The sequence below is a fragment of the Ambystoma mexicanum genome, chromosome 2q (genome assembly GCF_040938575.1).
Source record: "Ambystoma mexicanum isolate Mex_15411 chromosome 2q, UKY_AmexF1_1, whole genome shotgun sequence".
Lineage (NCBI taxonomy): Eukaryota > Metazoa > Chordata > Amphibia > Caudata > Ambystomatidae > Ambystoma > Ambystoma mexicanum.
This window is the reverse complement of record NC_090924.1, coordinates 1204950622-1204976223: the sequence shown is the minus strand read 5'-3', so window position 1 is coordinate 1204976223 and position 25602 is coordinate 1204950622. Positions and strand designations below refer to the sequence as shown.

At 42.6% G+C, this 25602-nt stretch overlaps 1 protein-coding gene across 1 annotated transcript in view; it reads left to right on the top strand.

Moving 5' to 3' along the window:
* AGMO (alkylglycerol monooxygenase) overlaps positions 1-25602 on the top strand; it is a 1424437-nt gene that overhangs the window by 864317 nt on the left and 534518 nt on the right. The window contains exon 12 of the mRNA XM_069648601.1: positions 18793-18898. Coding sequence (XP_069504702.1) covers positions 18793-18898 — 106 coding nt within the window. The remainder of the gene's footprint in view (positions 1-18792; positions 18899-25602) is intronic.

The following is a 25602-nucleotide window of genomic DNA, read 5'->3' as shown; positions in this document are numbered from 1 at the left end:
TTATTTAAGTTTCAATTCACTTGCTTTAAATGTGTCTTAAGAGGACACAAAACAGTAGGATTATGTGCAGGCCCCTGTGGCATATCTCTTATCACATCTGGACATTAGCAGGGCCTTCAGCCAGTCCTAGAAACGAATCCAACTGAATGAAATCCGGATCTGCATCTAAGCAATGCACACCCTTCTACTCTGATTGAACTCTGGATGGAGACTTCACAAATGGCTTCAGGCTTCCTGTCAAAATGGCGTATTTCGCTCTGTCATTGGAATCAGTGTGTGTCCTTGCGGTATCCTCTTCACCATCTCTGTTTCTGCCCTGGATGTTTGTGAAAAGTTCATCTTTCTATGTCCCGCTTCTTTTTTCCCTTCATAGGGTTGGGCCTTATAAAGAACTCTATGACTCTATCTATGATACATTTTGATGAAATCGTTTTCTTTTTGGTTTCTATTTATGTTGGAGGTAGAATGTATGCCACTTCAAGGAATTACACCACCAACCTCAGATTTGATGCTAGCACTAACTTATTTAATAGCAGGATTTCTTATATTTCTGCTGCCAAATCACAAGCTCTATTTCATCCATCCTCTCAGTAAAATGCCATCACTAAGGGAACAGTTTTGCAAAATAAGTATGTGGTTGCTTCAATTCCAGTTACAAAAACATCACCTTTTAAAAATAACACCATTGGTCTTTTAAAAATGATGACATGCTGGTAAAATTGCTGGTAAAATGTAGCTGGTAAAATTCAGCTACGATAAAAACGTGGATGGATTGCTATTAATTCTAAAACATTTTGAAGTCCTCCTTCTGCAGGCCACAATCTTGTCTTCAGTTTCTTCAGGGGGCTTGAATGGTCAGAAAGATAGTACAGATATTAAATCTTGAAAATATCACATCTATGTATGTCTGCAATTTCTCTGCACAGCAATTATGCTGACATCACAATTGATGAGATAGGTTGGTGTCTACTACCTTGAATACTAACTAATCTCTCATTCTCCTAATAATGATATGATATGATGTTCCAATTATGACATGGCTGTACACACGTGTTTCTAGGTGTGACAAGACAAGGAGGGGGAAACAAAGGGAGGACACAATAATGATCTTACTAGGCCTTGTGTCATTCAAATCGCGCAAGTGCAAGGAAGAGGGAAGGGAGAAGGGCCAAGGGGAGGCGAAGAGGGAAGTGCAGTTAACTCACAAGTGCAGCCAGCCGGCGACTCATAAGTGCAGAGAGAAGGGACTGTAGGGTTGCAGATACAGACCCTTAAGTGCTGCGGAGCCCGGGGTTAGTGCAAGGGCAACTGGACATGCCTGAGCCTGGGCCGAGCTCAGATGGTGACCAGGTGTCCCGTGCACAGAGCAGTCAGGTGCATCAGCAGGGGAGAGGAAGAGAGAAAGCGGAAGTGAAAAGAAAGGTCTTGAGTTGCTTCCACAACCAGAGTTAGTTCTGCTCAAGTTTGAGAGAGGCAGGGAGGCTGATCCAGATGGAGGCCCCAGCTGAGGAGAAAGATCTGCCCCCAACTCTCTGCTTGGAGATGTGTCAGACCCTCAGAGAGTTGGAGGTGGATGAGCAGAGAGATCGAGAAGGAAGATGTTTTGGAAGAGAACGTTGGAGGTAGAGCGGTTCCAGGCCCCAGAAAGCATTGTGGATTATGCCGGGGATCTTGAAGTTGATCCTTGCAGCCACATGGAGCCAGTGAAGAGATTTCAGAGTTGGAGAGATGCAATCCCTGGGCTTTAGGCCAAATACAAGTCTTGCAGTCCTGTTCTGGATAAGTTATAAAGGTTGAAGAGTAGAGGCAGGAAGATTAGGAAGAGGCTGTTGTAATAGTCCAGCCTAGAGAGGACCAAAGCTCTGAAGACAGTGAGCTTCTGGGGGAAAGTGAGAAAAGGAAAAATACCTCTGAGGAGGTGCAGCTGATAGTTTCACTTCTTAGAGACGTCAGAGTTGTGAAGAGAGAAGGACAGGGTGGAGTTGAAGATGACACCTATTTTCTTAGGCTCACAGGAAGGAGCAGGAAGATGGCCCAGATTGGACGGCCAGATGGAGAGAGAGGAAAGGAGGGAGTGGGTGTCCCAATGAGGAGGATCTCAGTCTTACTGGCATTAAGGCAAAGATCATTGGTGGCACACCATTCCTGAATTGCAGCCAGACAGTCTGGAATGAGAGAAGAAACATAGGTGGCTGAGCGGAGCCTGAAAGAGAGCTGAGAGTCATTTGCATAACATTGAAAATTGGAGCACAAAGTAGCGATGCAATAAGCAAGAGTGTAGTGGTGAAGGAGAGAGGTTAGACCCCTGGGGAACACCAAAAGTAGAGAGAGAGAGATAGAAGGAAAGACCCCAGTTGGACCTGAGAGGGTTGGTCGGTGAGAAAGGAAGTCAACCAGGTCAGGGCAAGATCAGTATTACCAAGGTTGGCACAGAGACGATTGAGCAGGATGGCATGGTTGACCGTCTCAAAACCAGAAGATAGATCGAGGAGAAGGAAGACAGAAGGGAGATTAGAGTCGAGATTGGAGAGCAAGTCTTCACAGGTTTTCGGAGAGCAGTTTCCGTGCCTATGGAGCTCTGAAGTTAGACTGGTGGTCATGGAGGCAACCAACAGATTCAGTATGCGCATATAATAACTCATTTAGCTCTATTCCTTACAACCTCTTCAAGGGTGCATGGTGGGACATATTTGGACTCCTCAAACTTCAAGGTTGTAAAAAATCATTTTTTAATCTTCGGGATTTATTTATTTTCTTAAGTTCTCAAAGTCTGTCAGGAAGGACTATTAACTCATGATCTGACCTCTGGTCATCTTCACTGAGGGATTGCGCTGTTATCAACTTCCCCAGAGTCTGGCAGGTTGTAATATTTATCACACTGGAACAATTATACACTGCAGCAGGGGTCTGCAACCGTTTGCTCCCCAGATGTTTTGGACTGCAATTCCCATTATCCCTTGTCATTGATTATACTGACTAGGGATGATGGGCGTTGTAGTCCAAAACATCTGCACAGCGAAAGGTTCCAGACCCCTGCACTAGAGGAAACCTGTCCTAGGCACATTTCCACTGTGTAACCACATTTTCGGACATATTTTCACTGCTCAGGTTTACAAATCTATTGTCTCAGCAGAGGCAATACTTCAGGTGTTTCACTCTGACATCAAGGGAACCTTAATGTCTTTGAGATTTTATCAAACTAGATGTTTGCATGACTGAATAACAACATTTGTCTTGTTCCTTAAGAAAGCATGTCTTATTGTCAGGTTCCTTGTTTTAGGAAATGTCATACAAACATATAAAAGAACAATAACAATGTAACATTGATTTTCAAATAAGAGTTGACTGCTTAAAATGGGGTTGTTGTTTGTTAAAAGTAAAATAGTGAAGATCTGGCTCAGACAATGGTTATTCCCTGAACGGAATAATAATTTGAAAATGTTGTATGTTTTCTATATGTGGAAAATTAAACGCTGTAACAACTAATGAGACAATAGGCTTTCTTAGCATCAACTCTAGTAACTCTAGTAACTTCAACAGCATTTTTCCACTGAGATAAATGACTGAGGAATTTCATTTCTTGGGCGTTTCATGAAATCAGCCAAATGTAACCCTACAGGTTACATGGCCCTTCCAGTGTCCAGTTAGGTGATGACGGAGACAGAAAGCTCACTGAGTTAGGAAGCACTCATTTACACTATATCACATGACCCTCCACTTAGTCAATAAGATGGGGGAGAAGAGGTGAGCGGATTTGTCAGAGATGGTTGTGTTTATGGGAGAGAAAGACGTTTCATTTAAAATGCCCCAACTACAGCTACCTCACAGTAATACTCCCAGTCAGTACAATTATTACAATTCATACAAATCACTGAGCTTCCCTTCTGGGAGAAGAGGCAGGAAGCAGTCATTTGGGCCAAGTCATATGACCCAGTGCTTATCAAATCTGGTGGTGTGCGCTAGGCACGCCGGGAGAAGTTTGGGCAGGGGAGAGGCAAGGTGTTTATTAAAAAATGCCTTAAGTAATAATAACTTTAATGTGACATAGTTTAAATAATAAACTTTACACATGTTAATCTAGACGATAAAACCAATAAATAAATAAAATTTCAATACAATACAATATATATACACTAAAAATCTGAATTCAAACAATGCAAACTTATGAGTCGTTCACTGTCTCTTAAATTCATCATCGACAATTTAAGCCAAACATACTAATCATTCTTGCCTCATAGTCATGGACATTATCACATACATTATGATTCACTTAACAATATCACAATTTCCATATAGGGGCAAAATCTGGCCAGCTCCCAGCAGTCATTATATAGATATACCCAACTTAGCTTCTACCCTTTACCAGATAGTATAGAGTGCAGTTAACAAGCTCATGCTATTGGTGTTAATATAATGATTCCAGAAAAGCATGTCCCCTATGGTTTCCCTATTATGTACATGCTTTCCCAGATGAGTAGTTATGTCATCTATCATTGCCAAACATTCCGTAAGCACATGCTTAGCTGTCTCAAGATATTCCTGATTCTTACAGAGACGGCAATAGCGTTCATCTTTGGGTAACTTATCTAACACCGCCGTAGTCATCTTTATGGGAAGATATTCAATTCTTAGTAGAAGTATAAATCTCCTGAGCCTAAGGGACGGGCATAGCAACAGATATGTCTGTGGTTTCTTAAATGAGTATAGTCTATTTTGCACAAAACTATATCTTTTTAGCTTGCGTAGATGGTCAACATTTTCAAGCCAGTCGCACACCTCTAACCGTCTCCCCATAAGAGATTGCATGGCTTCAGTATATAGCCCTTCACGATTTCTCCAAAAGATGTCTTTGAGTAACTGTTCCATTTGATTTTTAAATTCACTAATGGAACCCTCTTTGTTACTTTTCAAAGAAAATGACATTAGTAGGGCATTTCCCATGCCGTTCACCATTTTTAGATAAATTCCCATCCTCTTTTTCAATACCGGCGCTTTTAACAATATAAGCCCCAGCTACAGTCTTAGTAGGGACATAGGGATGCATGCCAGAAGTCCCAAAATCCTCCTCCAAAATTTTCCCTCCACAAGTTGTAGCCAATCCAAATCCATTTTAATCAAGGATTCAAGGCCATAGACCATCATAGGGGAGAAAACCTGGATATAGAGATGACGGGTTCCCCATAGGGTAAAGCCTCCCTGTTTAATTGTAAAGCTTTTAAAAAGGGCAGCAATTTGTGGTGCTCTTGTTTTCCGGTAGCGTTTGCATGTAGAATAATCACCTTTGGGTTCTAGCTCTATCCAAAGATATTTATATACTGGGGTATATGAGATTACAACACTATCAATGTGAAGTAATACACGTGGAGATCTTTTACTTGTATATCTCATCACTTGTGTCTTCTCCACATTAATAGTGAGCCCGTTATGTGCAGAATATTCCCAGAGGGCTAATGCCGAACGTCGTAGTCCACTAATAGTATGATCGAATATAACTATATCATCCGCATATGCGAGAACCAAGCAAGGGGTTTTACCTATACTGGGAGGGCAATTTTTTGCAGTAGCTATTTTCAAAGGGATGTCATGCACATATAAATTATATACAAGTGGGGCAGTCACGCATCCCTGTTTAACCCCTCTATTCTGTGGTACTTCCTCCGACATGTGGCCGTCCTGATCTAATTTTAATTTCACCTTAGTGTTCTGATGTAACAGCCTAAGGTAATACAGAAGATCTTCTGGGCATCCTAGTTTTTGTAGCTTCGACCAAAGTTTTTCTCGAGGGATAGAATCGAATGCGGCTTTAAAATCTACATAGAGAGCGTAGAGGGGGGGGGTTGCCCACTTTGTAGGGCCCTACTGCGCATATAATCCACAACCAAAAGGTTGTGGGTAGTGGAATACCCTTTTCTAAAGCCGCATTGGAACTTACACAGTATATTAGCCTGATCAACCCATTGCTGGAGTTTTCCCAATAGAAGTGAGGCAAATATTTTACTTGTGATATCTAACATAGAAAGTAATCTATAGTTGTTAGGGTCCAATCTATTTCCCTTTTTAAATATAGGTATTTAGATGGCCGATTGCCAAGAGCTTGGAATTTTTCCTTTACTCAAACTTTTTGTGAACAAAATGTTCATTAGTACAGACCAAAACTCTGGATTGCTCTTTATTACAATATTGGCCAATCCATTTGGACCTGGTGCTCTGGAGGATTTCAATGATTTGATCGTAGACAAGATGGATTCATAGGAGATGTCTATGGTGGGATCAGATGGAGTTTTACCCATCTCAGTCATCTCATCATATTTAAATTCTACATTAGGCTTCTCCAGAGACCTGGTCCACTCTGCACTAGATATGGGCTTAGCCAACTGCTGAGACTTATTCCCCCTAGCTTCATTAAGGAGTGACCATATACTACTGGATTTCCGAGAGCAAATAGTCTGCACCAGCCTTTGCCAGGACCTATTTCTGTCAAAGCTTCTCTTTGCCTTAATATCTGCCCTATATTTATTCTTTAATTTCTTAGAGATTGAATTATATATCTCCCAGGTTGTACTAGTTTCTTGGCCCATCTTAGATTAGCCCTCAATATTCTTTTAGCATCTCTGATATATCTGTCATAGATGGGGTATTTCGCTTGGTCACTGATCATGCCTCTGGCTGAAGTTGTATCATGTTTATCCGAGAACTGGTAAATCCAGTTCTCTACTTCATCAATTGACATCTTTTTAAATTCTTCTATGTTGGGGTAACAGTTTTTATTGAGTGTTTCATCTGCACTGACCAACGGATACAGGTCCCTGCATGATTAACTTTTAAATCCCCTTCCATACAAAATTGGGTACGAACTTCTAAATTGTAAAATGAACATGCCAGAATTGCATGATCGCTCCAATTATTAGAGATTACTATCATATCTTCGACCAAGAGTAGCATGCTTGGAGAGACGAAAATATAATCCAAAGTACTAACCACTACTCCATTCCTCCAAGTATGTCTGACCGGATGGTCACTTTTGGTGCGACCATTTAGCATCTCAAGATCCCATTTGCGAAAAAAGTATACCCAATCTAATCCTTCGCTCTCTACTTTCTGATGTTCCATGACACATTTAGGATATAGCTTTACGTTGGCCGTTCTCTGTTCACCCCCTAGCATATGGGTATTAAAATCTCCTACTACGCAGACATCCACATTCCCTTCAATAGTTAACCAACTGGCCAATAACTCATGCAATGCTTCCTGTAAGGACTCTCTAAACACTGTCCCCGGAGGATTATACAGACAAACAACTAGCAGTTTACCAGAAATCTCCTTATCTTTATATACTATTTCAACTGCTAGCATTTGTTCATCTTGATTCACGTCAATCTTCCTAGACCAAAGTCAATTAGATACCCCAATCCATAGCCCTCCGTAGGGCCGTCCTCTTTCTCCTCTTTTAGCTAATACCTGATGACCATTATAACCATCCAAGTATAAAGGATTCATTGCCAAAGTCTCTTGAAGGCAAATACAATTGTACTGAGATAGTTGCGCAATCGGCCCATCTTCACTTAGGAGATGGGCAAAGCCCCTGCAGTTCCATGAAGCCAACAATAATTTTCAATGGCTAGCTGAGACCTTGAGCAAAGCCTCTGTCAGCCATTTCAGAACAGACTGTACCTCTGTCATGTCCACCTTCTTTCCAGTTGGCAAATTGAGGCAAGCGACGGCCGAGCTATCTGTCACAATTTCTGGTTCAGCACCACCTGGCTCATTATACATCAGTTCAGCATCAATCTCAATATCCACCATTGTCAGTTCTTTTTTAAAGGTCCTTAATAGTTGGGCAGTGGATATAAATTTGCAGTGCAAGGCTGACACCTTGGGATATGTACCTGTCAGAGGCTATAAAAATGGGAAGTCATCAGATTGCAAAACTCTTAATTGAAGGACAGAAAACAGTCTCTTCAAAAATTTGGAGCGAGAGAGCCAGGCACATTTATCAGATTGAAACAGATATTTGATAATACAGGTACGGTTGGCCCAGACGGCATCATTTTCTTTTACAGGATCTAATATAGTGAATACAGAGCTATGTGTACTACCATGATTGCTCGCTGTTTTCGGAATATTCGCTGGAATGATGTCATCCTCAAGTAAAGACTCGATCGTTAAATTTTCAAGTTCGTCTGCCCCATCCGGGGCATCTGCATTCTCAGTGATCAGCCAGCTCGTTAGTCGGCCATTACCTAGATCTTTCCGTTTCTTTGCCCGAGCAGCTCTCTTTTTTGCTTTTTTAGAACGATGTATGGGCTTCCCCATCACCGATGGTGAAGACCCATGGCTACTGGCTCTGGCCCCGCAGGATGCTTGCTTATCCATCTTGCTTTGTTTACGCTGCTTACGTGAAGGCAGTATCTCTGGATGTTCGGATGTATCTATAATTGGAACTGAAGTTTGTTGCTCATGCATCTCATTTGCTATTGAAATGGCTTCAGTTAAGTTACCTTCCACCTCCTCTGCCAGATTCTGTCTATGCACTTGGTCACTGACCAATGCATCTGTATTTGCCAATATTCTCCCAGACATCTGCAGCAATATTTTTAATGCAAATTGTAAAGATGCCACAGATGCCTGTAATTCCACAATTTCTGGCACTACCAGAAAATAAATGTTGGTTTTCTCTGTGTCAGTGGCCAATGAGGTGTCCATAACTAGATTAGGTGAGGCTGATAATTTCACCAATGGCCCAGCTTGGGGAGACAGTTTGCCATGTTCTTTAGCTTGACTCTCAAGCATTGAGAGATTCCCATTTTCCAGAGGGGCTACTGTCTGAGGAGTCATGCCTCTCTGGATATTCAGACACAGATCCAATAGAGAATTATTGTCAATGTCTTCAAAGTTGAGCGAGCTGCCCAAATTAGAGATGTTAATCACTGGTTCAATAGGTATCTCCAAGGCTGTGGAATTAATTTCCACTGGCACATTTAAATGGAAAAAACCCGTAATCTTTCCCTGATCAACAGGGATTCCCTTCTTGGCTTTATTCCTCTTACTTTTAGTTTCTTCCGTTAATGGTCCCAGGGCTGCCTCCTGTTTATTTTCCCTTAGATTGTATTTGCAATGGAGGGTTTTTTAGAGGGTGCCATCCACTCAGGGGTATGGATGCTGTTTTGGGTCAATAGATATAGTTGAAACAAGTTTCAAGAGAGAAGAGGCGATGTTTTAATTCAGGAGCAGATACTGCCCCCAACCATCCGGATTCAACGTCAAACTATGTTTTAATGTTTGGAGAGAGGCAAAGGCATGAGCAGAAATGACTACAGCTATGCTGAGTAAGCCCAAAAATATTGCAGCCTAGCCCCCCCTGTCACAATCCCTTCTATATCTAAAAAAAAGGGTATTTACAGGGAAGCTAACGTCTTCTTCAGATACCACAGAGACACCCCCTGTACACGTAACAAGAGGACATAGATATCTCGTCCAATACACCAGTACTCCCACAAATACAGTAAGGCTGCCTCGCACAGCTTAGCCACAACAAACCTGACTCATACATCTGGAGCAGGCAGGGTAGCCACTCTAAGCACTTTAGCAGCCGTCACTACTCCTGGCCACTCCAAGCCCCCCCTTCTACAAGTCGGGCCACAAAATAGCCTGTGTGACCCTAGGCAGAGCGAGTCGGCCGGACAACCTCTTTACCGAATGGGTCAGCCGCTGGTCTCAGCTACTCTCCGCTCTGGAGCACGCCACACCACACACGGATCCCGCTTTTCCATTGATCCGTGACGGGAACAGCAGGCAACTTCACTGCAGGCACTGGCAGGCACAGGTGGCTGGTGGCTTCACTAGCGCGCTACCGCGCTCCCTCAGCCCCCACACCTCCCGCGGTCACCGCAAAGCCCGTAGCCCGTAGCCTAGAGCGCTGGAGCGCTACTCAGTTCGCATCCGCGTCCAGGTCCAACAATCAGAGGAAAGGACCTTGCATCAAGCCGCACCTCACGTGACTGCCAAACTATGCACAGAGGCTGCTTCCGATGCGATCATTTTTACTATGGCTTAAGTACATTTTTCAGTGAGTACAATTGCTCAAAATCTGGCATGTGAACTGACCACAATCCTGCGAGAGGAAGCAGGAAATGCTTAGTCTGGCTGGGTCATGATACTCTCTGAGCAACCAGTCAAGTGGGGGTGCAGGTAGCTGAATTACCAGCAGCAGTTTGGGAAGGTGGAAGACAAGGTTTTTTCAATAAAACTGTCCAAAGTGCATTTTTACTTTCAGCAAGGGGAACCTCCAGTTGGTACAATGATTCCAATTCAGGCGTACCTAAGCCAAGCCAAAGTGTCGAGAGAGGATGCAGGAAGCTCTTATTCTGACCGGGTTGCATGAACATTTGAGATTCCAAATGTATTTGGCTGGGGAGGTAGGAAGATTTCTGGGATTGAAGTAAGATGGTGGGTGAAATTTGTTTTGTTTTAAATACAAAATTCCCACCGTACAACCCTTAGCAGGTTATATTCCTAGCCTAGTGTGGAGCCTTGTCAAAAGGGGTTATCAGGCGCCATCCTGTCTATATTTCTATATTTGGTACCCACTGGATGTCAAAATGTATTCAGGTGGTTTCACACAAAAAAGGAAGATCAATAATTTGCATTATGGAGCAATGGTTGTTATGCCATACACAGCACTGATTCATGGAAATTGGATTGGTGAGATATACGCTGATGTACTGGTTCATGGACATCCTGTGAAAAGCATAGGGAAGACCAGACCTCATGTCAAAGGATCCATCTCCTTCCATGGCTGCTGCAAAACATCCAGTACATGGAAAAGATTAACCCTCTTCACCAGGCCAAGGTGGATCAGAATGCTCATCCTTGCCTGATTCTGTAACAATAAAGGGGAGGAGTGAAGGGAGGACTTTAACGTCTGACCTGATGGATGGGTGATATGCTGCTGAAGGATGTTTGTGAGGCTGGGGGAGAAAATGCCATAATCATGTGAGATCCAGTTAAGTGCCTAATTTAAAACAAAAACGTCTGTATCTTATGCCTAATGGTATCAGTGTTTGTATATTTTCGAAAATGTGCCTAATGTGTGTCTTTATGTTTGTGTAAATGTGCATTGGGTGTGTCAGTCTCTGTATGTTTTTGTAAATGTACTTAACTGAGAGAGTGGCTTTTGTATGTGAGAAAGCGACATGAAAGTGCGCGTGTGTGTGTGTGTGTGTGTGTAGAGTTAAGCAGGAGGTCGCTGAACGGAGGGGCATGTTTTACTACTGTAGCTTGGCATTTTATTACTGGGCATCAAAGGTGAAGGCAGCATGATGAGTGTTCCTACATGTTAATGGCCCGTATTGGTGTGCCAGCCTAAACATATTCTTTTATTTTGCCATGGCATATTTTTACTGGCCATCAAGTCTTACGGGAGCATGACGAATGTCCATACGTGGTACTGGCCAATACGTGGTGTGGGCCAGTCTGAACATATTGTTTGCTATAGCATATCATGCTTTACTGAGCAACCAGGGTGAAGGCAGCATGAGGAGTGTTCCTATGTACTAATGGCCCATGTTTGTGGGACAGTCTGAAAAAACATTCTTTACCTTGTTATGGCATTTGTATTGGGCATCAAGGGTGAAGACAGCATGTGTGTATATGTAGTACTGGCCCACATTGGGAGGCCAGCTTGAACATATTTCTTTACTGTGGCATAGCATTTTTTTAACTGGGTATTAATGGTGAAATCAGCATGATGAGTGTTCCTATTTGCTACTGTCGCACATTGGAACAGCCAGTCTACACATATTTCTGTGCTGTGGCTTGGCATTTTTACTGGACATCAGGTTAAGCAGCATAATGAGTGTTCCTACATGGTACTGACCCACATTGGTGGGGTCAGTCTCCACATATCCCTTTCCTGTGGCAAGAGATTTCTTACTTGCGATCAAGGCTAAAGGCAGCATGAGTACTCCTAATTGACACTGCTCCAAGTTGGTTGGCCAGTCTCAACACATTCCTTCACTGTGGGAAGGCATTTTTTTATGGGCATCAAGGGTTAAAGCAGCATGAATAGTGTTATGACATGGGCCACTGTGGACATGTTTCGTTGCTATGGCATGGACTTTTTTTACTGGGTATCAAGGTTGAAGTCTGTATGATAAGTGTTATTACATGGCTAGACTGGTCTGGATGTGTCCAGCCCATCTGAATACATTTTCTGTTTGTGCCATGTCATTTATTACTAAACAGCAACGGGTAAACCAAACATATGTTAAGTGTTATTGCTTGGCTAGTCTTGCTTACTGTGAAGAGTCAAATTGTGAGGCAGACCACGTTGTGAAGTTTTCTCAACAAATGACATTTTATTATTTTGTAAGTTCGGAAAAATTCCATCACTATCCTTAACTTGACAAGGATTTCTCTGCCTAAAATAAACTAAAGGAAATGCTCTAACAAAGGATATCTGTCCCTCACACTTGTGACAAAGAAATAAATGGCAGTTCAAAACAATAATGATTGAATTTAAAATGTGACCACAGTCTCTCTTCGTGACATGAGCAAATTCCCCTTTCCCAGGATTAAACGTGATTCTGCTCCACAGTACAAGAAAAAACACATGTTCCAATGCAGAAGATATTTCTCTTCTTCTTCTTTAAACAGGTTCTCAATTCCTCAATAGCAACAATTATTTCCTCTTTAACAACTGAAAGAAATACAACTTCTCTGTAACAGCTTTGCATGACTTTTCCTCCTGCACCACCAATAGCATAAAGTGTCTCTTTCAAGACCACCTTGTAGCATTCCTTCAACTTCTACTTGGCCTGCGTCCTTGCCTGGCCTATTTTCTCCAAAGGTTAAGCATCCGGGTTTGCTCCGCTGCCCAAACAACTTTCACTACTACAAGTGCTTTTGTGGTCAAATTCAACTTACAAGAGATTACAACAGTTTCACAACATTCAACAAATTGCAGCTTCAAAACCTTCTATAACTTTTCAGCGAAAGCTAGATTTGCATTGAGGTGCTTTAATACTTTTCTACAAATGATGCTCCTCGCCTTGTGAATATCTGTTACCAGCAGGGCAGACTTTTTGCCCCTCATGGTATCCCACTCTACAAGCAAACAAAGATTCATAGGGATAGGTTATTTTCCTGCCTCTCCCCTGGTTTTGGCAATGTGTGTGTGTCCCAGCTTGTACCAGATGTTGTATATAAAATGGGGAACAAGTGTCAGAGTTTATAGACCTTACATTAGCCCCTTTCTACTGTTGTCAATATTGGATAGATTGTATTTGCCTCGATATAATTTTCTCTTGGCCTGGGTAATGCTTATTGACATTAACTCTTAACAAAGTTGCCCCCACGATAGCCAATTGGCTTTGATCTACTAGAGTTTTGCTGCCTTTCCTTGGTTTGGTGTTCTAAAACAACTTGGGTATAGCCTTCACTAACACGTAAGTGCTGCTTCTGCTGTTTTACAATAATTTGGTATTCACCAGTAGCACGTGACTCAATCTGCTTCTGCTCGAGTTTTGCTCACTTGCCGGGTGCCTGTTTCCAATACACAATCAGGGATAGAGCACTCAGGGGTTACTGACAATCTGTGAACTCACCGGATCAGACACATGTCTTTGTTCCCCTTTCAGCTCACAAAACTTCTGCTGTGGTGGCTCCTAGCGACCCGGCATACTGCTTTGTAAGTCTATTTTCACCCATGCCACTTCCTGCTCCTGAGGCTCTCTGGTGCACCCCAGCCACTGGAGCCAGCCTCGAGGCCCTCGGGTGCACGCCAGCCACATGAGACAGCCTACTGCGCGCTTCCCACTGCGCAGCCTCTGCCATCCAGGTCACAAGGGGGAAAGCTTTCCTCCTGCACGCTTCCCGCTGCATGACCTCTTCACTTCAAATTTCTGGGGCTAAGTCCATCTCAGGACCAGCAGCTGATATCTGCCCAGCAATGATCCCAGCCGCATGTCTCTCCTCCAGCTTCTGCATGGGCTACCAGCACTAATCACACTGCTTCTGCTTCCGACTTCTCCTACTCTCTGCCAACAATGCTAACTGCGCCTGAGGATAGGCATTTAAGCCTCTCGGTCTCCCTCATGTGCAGGTCTTCTGCACTAATGAACTGACCACTCCTACATCATTGTGCCTCTTCAGCCCTCTTCTTTGTCCCAGTAGTAAGGGAATTATGGGACTTGAAGTCCCTAAGGGCGAAAATCAGGTGTCCTTACTTATGTTGTTTTACAAGACACCATTAGCAGATTGGGGCTTCATGTAAAGTTGAACAAGGGGGTCTCCCATTCCTCCTGACCTGCTTCCCCCTTATATGATCCTCCTGCAGAACACGAATGTTAGGCTAGATTGTATGCAGAACTCTTTGGGTGCACTACAACAACCCTGACCTCCTGCCAATAGGAACCCAACCTTTGGTGTACGACTGTACTACACAGGTTGGTAGTGTGTTGAGCAGCCAGGCTTATCTCAAGAGGGGTCAATGTGAGCTGTAGGGGAATTACACAGAGATTCACAGTGACAAGTATTCAAATAAACTCTTACAACGTTTCTTGATTAAACAATTATTAATTTATTTATCAGTCAGTTACAATAAGCCTTCATCAGAAGGGGCGATATAACAGTAACACTCAAATACACTTAAAAAAAAAAACACTCCTGGTCTTCTCAATCAGTAAGTACCCATTTGGAATGGCCTACAGACACTACATACACCCTCAGGTGACTTCAATAGTTAGGGTGCTGGGGACATTTATATATCACTGTTGCATTTAGAATCAGATTTAGGAATATGTCAAAGGTAAAAGGTTATTTAGAATAAAACAAGAGATCACACAAATATTCTGAAGCAGGTAAGTATTTTTGGTAACCCCCAAAGCAAAGTCAGTTAACCTCTTCCTGGAAGGAAGACACAACACCTAAGCAGAGGAGAGAAGGGAGCCAGGCCAGCCAATGTTAAGTTAGCAAAAGTCAAGGTGAACTGAAACACTTCTTCCAGGTAAGTACAAGTCTTGCACAATGTTTTAGAAGTCTTTGTAGAATAAGAAGAAATGCAAAGTAGGCCCACAAGCTGATTCGGCTTGTGAGGTAAAGGAGCTGTTAGCAATTCTACAGAGGCAACCGAGACAAGTGTACAACAAGGACAAGCAAGATGGCACAACAAGAGGTAAATTCACTCAGACTTTACAGTACCTTTAGGTTGAAGACAATTGCAGCAGATGACTTCTGTTCCTGTGCAGCTCTGCAGATCCTGGTGTTCCTGGGCCTCAGTTGTGGGGACAAGAGGGAGGACTTCTGCACTGCATTGGGATGGTCACCACTCGCAGCCGGCAATCTTCAAACAAGTGGCACTTCAGTGTTTCAGCTCCTCTCATCTACCGCAAATAGCAACACAGCGGTTCCTGGCTGTCCTTGCATCTGGGGTCCCACACTCTGTTGAGGGGGCTCAGGCTTGGTCAGTCCTGCTTCCTTTGAGTCCAAAGGATCTTCCTGGAGCTTTTGGCCAGCTTAAAAGCATCGCACACAATCTGGTGTTCCTCTCCCTGGCTATTCGGTTCCAGCAGCGACTGCAGTGTAAATTCAACCAGCTCCATAAGGATGTCCAGGTGGCTTACTTTTGGAGTTGATTGTTCCCACCAACTCAAAGGGAGAAGTCGTCCTTGCAGGAGCTTCTCTGTCGATAAGAATTTGGAGTTTCAGCACAGCAGCGGGGCTTCAACAGGCAAACCAATGGTCCCGGAGTTGCAGCAGGCATCCTCTTCAAGTTCTTCTTTGGATTCCTTTGTCCAGTGGTCGACTCTGCCTTCCAAGCCAAAAGCCTCGCCTTTTATGCAGGTTCCTCCCATTCATTACAGCCTAGCTGTCAGTCACCCAGCAGGGTGGCTGTCCTTGCCGGACAGCCAGCTGGCCAATCTCCTAAGATTGCATTCAAGTCTTCTAGGAGACTAAGCACAGGGAGTTTCGGGCACCTCCCTTGCTTCCTGCCCCCGCCAGACACCTGGAGCCAGAGGTGACATTCACTCGTGAATCCTGACAAAGGCAAAATGAAGAAAGGGAACAAACCTGGTTTGGTGCACAGAGTAAATCTCACAGAGGACCTTTCCACAAAGAAATGGTGAAAAAAGAAGACCGGGGCCTTTTTGATAAAAATGGCACCCTTGGGTGCTTTACTGCAGCTGCGAAAGCAGCCCGCGGTAAATGCACACCATGGTAGTTAAAAGTAAACCACTGCCACCAGCCAATCATTGAGGAAAGGGTAACATAAAATTACATGAGAAGCTAGACAAAGGGGATACTAAGTAACCCCTCCAGCACCCTATTGTAATATAGTGTGTGCTGGGTCTAGAAAGTTACAAAGGTAATTAAAGACAATTTCACTTCACTGCTCTTGGAAACAGTAGTTTAGCCAAGAGAAGGTATTTAAACCTTTGGGAAATCTGGAAGACTTCCCTGTGTCACTGCACGGAAGATGCTGTGTGACACAATGTAAAATATGGTGCCTATGGAGTATGTCAGACTCCACAACCTAAAGAAACACAGAGTTCAATATCACATTAAAATACATGAGAGAGTGGGAAAAAAGTTCTCACTCTCTTCAGGTTCAAAATTCAAGTCCTCAAAATCCAGCAAAGTTGCTGGGTTTCTTGAATGTAGAGAGGAATTAGCACATTCTGAGCATTCTCCCCAACAACCACCCCCAGGTTCAGGATCAGAAAGCATCTGCCTTTCCCTGGCCACAGGCGAAGGGTCCAAGGACAGGTTTTCTGGGGGAATCATCACTGATTCATCACACTACATTGCTGCAGTTAGCCTGGACTTAGTGGCGTACAGTGGCTTGGATGTTTGTACTGGTAAAGCCAACCACGGTATGTTCTTTTGTGGTAATACTGATTTATATTGGTGCAGCCTCCATGGATGTGTATGGGCACAGTAGCATGACAATGTATTTATACTGACATATATTTTGGACAAAGGCATCATAAAAATGAGTTGGGAAATGCTCCTGTGCAGTGTTGGTTGCTCTACACAGCCAAATACAACCTGTGGCTTTTTATCCAGTTTTCCACATAACATGTGCTCAAAATGTACAATTGTAACATAATGTTTTAACAATTTTCTATGCTCGTTTGCACCCACATACTCAGCAGAGATATCAATAAGCAGCAGAAGATTCCACCCAATTGGGAATGCAACAAGTACTAAAATATGTACATGGATAACACATATTTATATATGAATGTGTGTACATGGTGCAATATTTGGTACTTTCTTCTACAAAGAACCTGGAGTTTGCCCTGGCACAGAATTGTATGCACATTGTGTATGGTATTTAGGAGCACGTATATAATACTGAATTATTGTATGTATGTTTACGGAATTGTATAACATATTCATTCTGTAAGTAAGGTTCGACAATCCTGAATTGAATGATACATTGTTTTATTTATGTATTTGTATTTATGTATTTATTTATTTATATAGCACCGACAGCGAGTGGGCATCGGGGCGCATAACAAATTATACATATCACATACAAAACAAAGATAAGACATCAAAGAACAACACAAGTACTTTACAATCATCGACAATGGCAAGGAGTACAAAGTATGGCACAATATAGCAAGGCCTAGAATATAAGGCTATGATGTAATAAAGAATGCTACAAAAAATAACTAATTCGTTGAAAGAAGGAAAAAAAACATTTCTAAAAGTGAGAGTGGAAAAGCATATACCTCAAAAATTAAAATGTTCATCAAATACAGAAAGGCTACTGCGAGGCCCATATCCATTGGTGATATAATCCGATGAATAATTTAAGGAGGCAAACAATAGTCAGCAGAGACAGGCAAAACGTATACCTAGAACAGATCAGTTCATAACAATGTTCAACCTAGACGGTGGGGACACGTGTCTCAGATTGGCTATTCTATGCTGGAACAAAGCAAAACTACTGGAGCCACAGCCTATAACAATCTGTGTTGTCTGGGCTGCACCAGTTCTCAATCCGAGTTCTCCAGAGTACCTTCAAGTCCTGTGATCTGATGCAATTAGGCGCCACCTTAAAACCAAGCTAAGATTGTATTTTTATATGCAAAAGAAGGTTGCAATAAGTGTTAAATAGAAGTATTAAACGACTCTATTGAAGGCATTAGGTGATGTTACTCTGGATTTTCAAATGTAAGCTTGGCACACTAGTACTAAAGCTACTATGGTCCTGGTGGCGTTTCTTGGTGGCTAAGTTTATCATAAATAATTAACCATACTTGAGCAATTAAGTGGTGGGTAGATAGGCATGAAGAGGTGGGGTGGTGCCCAGGGGTACAATTATCATGGTGTAGGTAACATGTTACATCAACAAGAAAGCATGTTTGATGAAGCAGAGAATTGAAAGAAATTGGAGGAAAGGTGAAACATCGCAGAAGAACCGGTATGGAGCCCAAAGTAGGTTGCAAACACGCTGCAGTACAGCAATGAGAACACAGATATATGCACGGGGATCATGGAGGGAAGAGCATCAATATATTGTGATAATGATACTGTATTTAAAAGGAGGGGAAACAAAAACAGACCAGGTTATTGTACTGAGAAAAGGAAGAATCAGCTGGGTTATATATAACAGGCACTCTGCATGATCATCTTTAGTGTGGGTATGATGATGATGATAGCCTTTGCCAGCAGTTCCCTGAAGCTAGTTGTGGCAGGTATCGATTATTTATTTAGCTGTCCAGTGTTCTTTCTCCTCAAATATATAATTGTGCATCTCATGTCATTCTTTCTGTGTGATAGGAAAATGGCAGCTGCCTGGGAAACTCTGCGCTGTGGTGTGTTTCTACTGCTTCACAGATTAGGTTACCTAACAACCAACTTCATATCTCTGCAATTTGGCTATGAGGTGAGAACGTTTTGATTAAGGCCTGGGATGCTATGTGGATTATGACACAGGTGCTGCAGACTTTAAATATATAATCAAGTGATTGTATGTATGTCATGGTATTTATTATTATTATAATTATTATTATTATTGATATTATTATTATGATGATGATTATTATTATTATTATCAAGTTGTATATACACCAGCACCACCAATATAAAAGGGACCATAATGAGGGAGGCCATATTACGTTTGAATGGATTGTGCTTAAGTGAATGGTACATATAGATTGCTTTATGTAACATACACTTAATGCAATGTAAGTGTATGATACACTTTTATGGGGGGGGGCAGAGAGCAATATTAGTCCTGAGCTAGAGGCTCTGGGTGCATGGTGTCTCTTTCTTTCACATTGTCCATCCTATTACCTGTATTTTGTTTTCTAGGTCCTAAAAGCATAGGTTTCAAACCCCATAATTCACATTTAATGTCGTTCTCAAATTCACAGGAATTAAAGCTTTCAAGCCATAGGAAGACAAGAGAATAATCTCACCAATCATGTTCATGTTTCTCTTTGCATGTCAATGTATGTAAACAAAACGCACCGTCTGCAAATAATTATTCTTCAGTGACTGCTTCCCTTTCTGAATGTTGCAACCTCCCACAGTGACGCCATAGCAGAGGATTATGGAATTCATGATCAACTGCTATGATGTCGAAGAACGGGCTACAATTACAGGGTGTATTCCCCTGCAAAGTTTCAGGTAACATCATTAACAACTCAAGCTGTTGTACTTCCCACACCAATTAGTATTTCCCTTTTCAAAAATATACGCGGTATTGTAAAAGGTAAATGTTATGTTCTAGTGAAAGACAACTGTGACTAGCACTCAAACAATAGCATACCATATGTGTTTATATCACTTTATTTTTTGCTGAACATTCATAGGACTAAAATGTTTCCAACCAATGGGAAGCATCGATATTTTTTGGCTTGAGATGATTAGAAATTAATGGTGCAGCGTTGTTTTTTCGAAGTGAAAAACGTTGTGCTGCTCACTTCGACAAAATAACTCTTTGGGATGTATATATATATAATAGGCCGGTGCAGCAGAGCAGTGCTGGACGGGCCCACTGGGATACTGGGACTTCCCCCAGAAGGCCTCGGGACATTGGGCCTCTTTGTGGTCTTGGTGGAAGGATACATACAGCATGAACGAACATCCAGGCCAGCCTGGATGGTTCACATCACACTACCTGCTGCATTTCTTTGTCCAGGGCTGACAGGCCGGGATTCCGCTGTGTAATTTGAGTGGCACTGCCTGCCTCTGGGAACCACATGTGCCCTGCAGTCAGACTGTCTGCTGACTGGTGTGCTAGCATCACATGATGCACACGTTGCACAGGTGGAGGCTGTGCAGCAGGCGACCTCAGTGCTGCTGACTCTTCTGAGTGCTACGACGACTGACGAGGTGAGCAGCAGCCTGGGCTGCGTGCTGAGGCATTTCTTCACCGATTTGTGATTTCAGGTGGAAACTTCAAACAGATTGCTCAGTGGGCGCTGCAGAGGCTTCGGGTGTTGGGGACTGGAGGGTGCTCACAGAGGCTGGAGTAAAATGCCAGTGAGCTCCAGGCCTTAACACCCCCCGCCCACCGAGCAATCTATCTGCTCCTCCTGGCTGGAGGACTGGGATTGATTTCTCGGTGGGCAGGGGTGTTAGGGCCTGGAGCTCAGAGAGGCTGCATTGGAGTGGAGGAGCAGGATAGTTTGGTGGGTGGAGTTGCTAGGGCCTGTAGAAGGGACTTCTTCTCCGAAAATTCCAATTGCATGGGTGCATCATGGCCCAAGCGAATTACATCCTCTAGTACCTCCACTGTAAGACTTTTCTTGTGCCTATTTACACATCTAGTGGAGCAAGGCTTGAACCAGGCAGGGCTAATTGAAGGTGACAGCGTTAAATCTCAGCATGACACACATGTGGTGGAGAACGGTAAAGGAGGTAAAGGCCAGTAGCCTCCACAGCAGCCGACTTCCTCTGGCAATGCAAGTACTGCTGTTAGCAAACCAACTTGGTAAAGCCATACCATCCCCCTCCCCAGCCCCCACACATCCCTGATGTACAGCCCTGTACAGCCCTCATGAGGCACATTTACGTCTTCTATGGGGCACTAATCGGGCATTGCCCTGACCTACCAGTTAAGAATACTATGTCCCGGGTGCAAACCACCATTCCTCGGGAGACACAGCTATTGGGAAATCCAGGTCAGTCTGTCACAGCCTTGAGGTACAGCACTTATCAACACGCTCTGACTAAGGAGCCACTGCTCAGCCTCTTCTCAGCTCTGCTCATGGCCTTACGCATGATAGAGCAGCTCCAGACTGAACGCTGCACTGGATGACATGGGTAGTAGATACAGGAGAGCCACTTCTTTTATTATTAGATTTGTGTGCGTCTGTGCCCGCACATGTGACAGGGTTGAAGAACATGGTTTGTAGGAAGTGTGGGGGACCTATAGAGCTGTGTGAGGAGGGGGGCGCAGGAGGCTCCGTCCTTGGGATAGTCTAACCCTAGATCAATTGCTGACTATAAACAGGAAGCTGATGCCATTTTTAAGATAAATAGCTATTTTACTAATATTCTTCCAAGTATGTGCTTTGTACTAGATTGTTAAAGGATAATGACTAGGTTTAAGTGTAGGAGCTGTGCAAGGATAAGTTTTGAGCTCGAAAGTTCCTAGATTGGTAGAAAATGCAGTTCCGAACTGTCCTCGAAGCACGGACCTGATTGTGAAGTGCGGACGCGTTTGCGGACACGTCATCATGCCGCGCACGAGTGCATGGTCACGTGGCACTGCCCGGAAGGTTCGCGATGGCGTCAGACGTTTGTGGACATCGACGGATGCAAAAACAGTGGAAAAAGTTGCAAAAAGTGTATAGAAGTGTTAAAAATGATGCTAGAATGTGGCAAATGGGTGAGTTTTATGGTGGAACTTTGTAAATTGGACAAACATTTTGCTATATTGGGGTATGATATTTGTAAGTTGTAGGAAAATAGCATGCACTGGTAAAAACCCATCAAATTCACTGAAAAAACGTGTTAAAGGGAAATTATGGTTAAGTTGCACTAATAAAAACCTATGAAATTCAATGAAACAACTTTGTTCATGGGTCATTATGGTTACAAGTAAAACCGAAAAACCTCTTAAATTTGTCAATTATGGTAAGCTAACCAAACATAACTCGTGCCACCACCGTGCACTGCTAAGACAAACACCAAGGACATCAAAGATGACATCACAAATGTCATTGAAGACTTCATTGATGACATCACTTGTGAAATTAATTTTGATTAAAAATCCCTACAAGGGTTTGTGTTTATATTGTTGGTAACAAGATGTCAGGGGTGATCGGGAGACCTATCATGAACTAATTAATCTATTAAAGAATGTACTCACCTAAACAACATTGTATTGGAGTGTTGTTGTTAATACAGGAACCTAATCATACATAAACATAGGCATGCACTGTAGAAGTACAACAGTTCTAATCTTGTAATTTTGGATAGTACAATAATGAATGCTACCTTATCAGAGTTCTGAATTATGTTAAACATGCAATAACTAGCTAATAATTTAAGATGTACTACACACTTGTGCTAGTACAAACAATACATATGAAGACCCACAATACATACAAATCAGAGGTACATAAAGGGAAACTAAAGTAAGGAAGAACAAAACAGCATCTTCAGAAAATGTTAATAACATCAAAGTTGTTCTTCATGTATACAAATGGATTGTGTGTTTGAGGCCTGCTTATTGCTCCATGTATGTGCACCATGAGCTGAGATCAAACCATAAGGAAAGTACTTCAAGCAAATATGACAAGGTTAACGTCTAGATATATAGCACCTTTTGAATTTTAATATTCTGTCAGTGAACAAAACCACCTGGCCTAGATATGTCAATGAACAAAAACAAGTGGCCCAGATATGTGATGTCATCAATGACATTTGTGATGTCATCTTTGTTGTACTGGGTGTTAGTTTTAGCAGTGCAGGTTGGTGGCGCAAATTATGGTTGCTTAGTTTGTGCGCTCTATAAATGCTAGTACATAAATAAGTAAATAATAACTGGTGCATTTCTGAGCTTTTTCAGTTTTAGTTGTAACCATAAGGTCCCTTTAACAATGTTTTTTCATTGACCTTCATAGGTTTTTATGAGTGCAACTTAACCCTAATGTCCCTTTAACAAAGTTTTGTATTAAGGGATAGTGGGTATAGAGAGGGTGGAAGGCAGCGTTTGGAGGATGAAAGGGGGTATGTGGGATAACCCCCCACTAAAAGAAAAAAGAAGGAACAACTGAAAGAACACCACAAGTTATTTTGTGAAAATTAAGTATCACAAAGTATTTCACTTCAATAACACATCATAGAATCAAAATGAATATTTTGCATCCTGGTTCCTGGTCCAAAATGTGATGTCTGGAGTTTTTGAGGAGGTGGTGGAATTAAGAAATCACTCTTCCGTTATGGTTTATTTGACTTGAACCCTTTGATGGCATTATTTAAAGAATTATCAATGGGTAGCTAGCTAACAACCATGTGGATATATTCTACAGAGAGGAACTAAATGACATCTAAAAGTTAAAGGGTGTGATGCTCGATATGTCTGTGACGTCACTCAGAACGCTGAGGTGGAATACACCCTGTAGTTGAAAGCTATCCATCAATAATGATATACCATGCATGGTCCACCTGCATTCCTTCTCTACCTCATGTGCCGTCCCCTACCTACAAGCATAGTAACTGATGTAGAGTGAAGGCATGAGGTACTATATACTATAAAAATAGTAACAGGTTACCTGGTGCCACAAAGTGACTTTGTTCACAGGTTGGTGCCCTACTCCAAAACAAATAACATCCCCCTCCCACATCTCACTGACCTGCACAGCAACCGACAAAGGACTACAAATACCTAGCCGGGAACCGAGCATAGAGCTTGATTAGAAACTCCATATACCTCTACCCTGAGGTTATAGTAGGACGATACAGCAGTCATAAAGGGATATAAAAGATATAAAGACATACAAAGCAGAAAGAAGAGGGTGTTCCATTGTGTATAAAAAAAAAAACACTCAGGAAAATGCCCCATAGGTTGGGCTGTATAAAAGACTGCCTGTAGGTATCTGCAGTCAAGGATGAAAATAAACGGTAATGACAGAGACAAGTAATGAAAAACAACGGAGCCCCGGGCCATAGACAGAATATTGAGCCCCAAGGGCTGTAAGGTCTTCTAAAATTCCAAAAACAAATCATAGTCCCTGCACTTAGACTGTGATGACTTTGGCTTTTAAATTGTTTTGTTTTACCTAGATAACTCAAACCGTGTGACTGCGCCCCAAACACTCGGTTTTGTGGGTTGTTAGTGTGCTGTTTGGCAAGCATTGGCTCATTTTCATCTCGCCGGTTTTGGCATGTTTATGGTCATTGAGCATGTGCTTTAGTCTGCACTTGCTTTTTCCTCTGTTTAGTTCCGCTCCAGCGTCACATGGCACATCATAAACTATTGCGCACTCCATCGGGGATTTCCGAGGTGTTCTCATAGTGTTTACCAGGTATAGGGGTAGTGTTTTTCAAGATGGAGCCCTCGCTAGTTTATGAAGTGCCACGGGACTGTAGAGAAAACCATAAAATGGAGGCCAATTGTTTTCAGCCCTCTGCAGAGCAACGCGTGTGTATTGGATGCCTTTATATGCGTGGAAGAATGCTTTCAAACAATTTTCTTAAAAACATGCTTCCTTGAAAAAACAGGATGCTGGACTGGCTTTTGGTGGAGTGCAGGAAGACATAAAAGAGTGAACTATAGGAGAAGGGCTTTGAACATGTTCTCTATGCAAATGGCGCCAATTACATCAATCACCCTTCCCTGAAGGCAGGACGAAATGCCAGGGAAAAGGCGGCTTTCCATTGTTTCGCGTTGTCTGAGCGGCAGGAAACCATCACGTGAAAGCAAATTTGAAGCTTGTTAACAAATGTCAGCACATAGGAATTGTTTTGTATTGCTAAATAGGTGCTAAACTGATGTCATGTTCTTGTTTGAAAAGAAAAGAACGGTGCCTTTTCATCTTGCAGAGAGACGCATTTCATGTTGCCCAGATGGCTGCTTACTTGATACGAAGGTAATTGGACGCAATTAAATGAACTGATGAAACATTGGTTTTTCCTGTGGAATTAAGGTTCTCCAATCTATGGAGCCTGCATTAGCAAACACTTTTTATGATAACTTCGGAATAACTTCGGAATTCGTGTTATCCACTAAGTTTAAAGCAAATCGTCTAAGAAAAATCACAACCAAGTGCTTGTTTATTTAACACTAGGAAGGGGCGTGGTGTGTAATTCCTGTTCTTCCAGAAGTGAAGGGTGGGTTCACAAAACCGTTTCCAGGTGGTATGACCTCCTTCTGAGAGAAAAAGTGAGTCATAACTTGCGCACAACCAAGTTTGACATGCGCATGTCTGATGCTTTCGATGAATGCAAGAATACGTTAATTATGCATGTGCAATTTGTTTGTAGTTTAGTATATACATGGGTGTTGCCATGGAAGCGTCACGGATGGGCTTGGCGAGGATCACTAAATGTTGGCGAAAATTGACACAGCCTACATTGGGTTGGCATTCGAAGGCTTGGTCTGGGCGCACTCAATTGTACCAGGGTCGGACT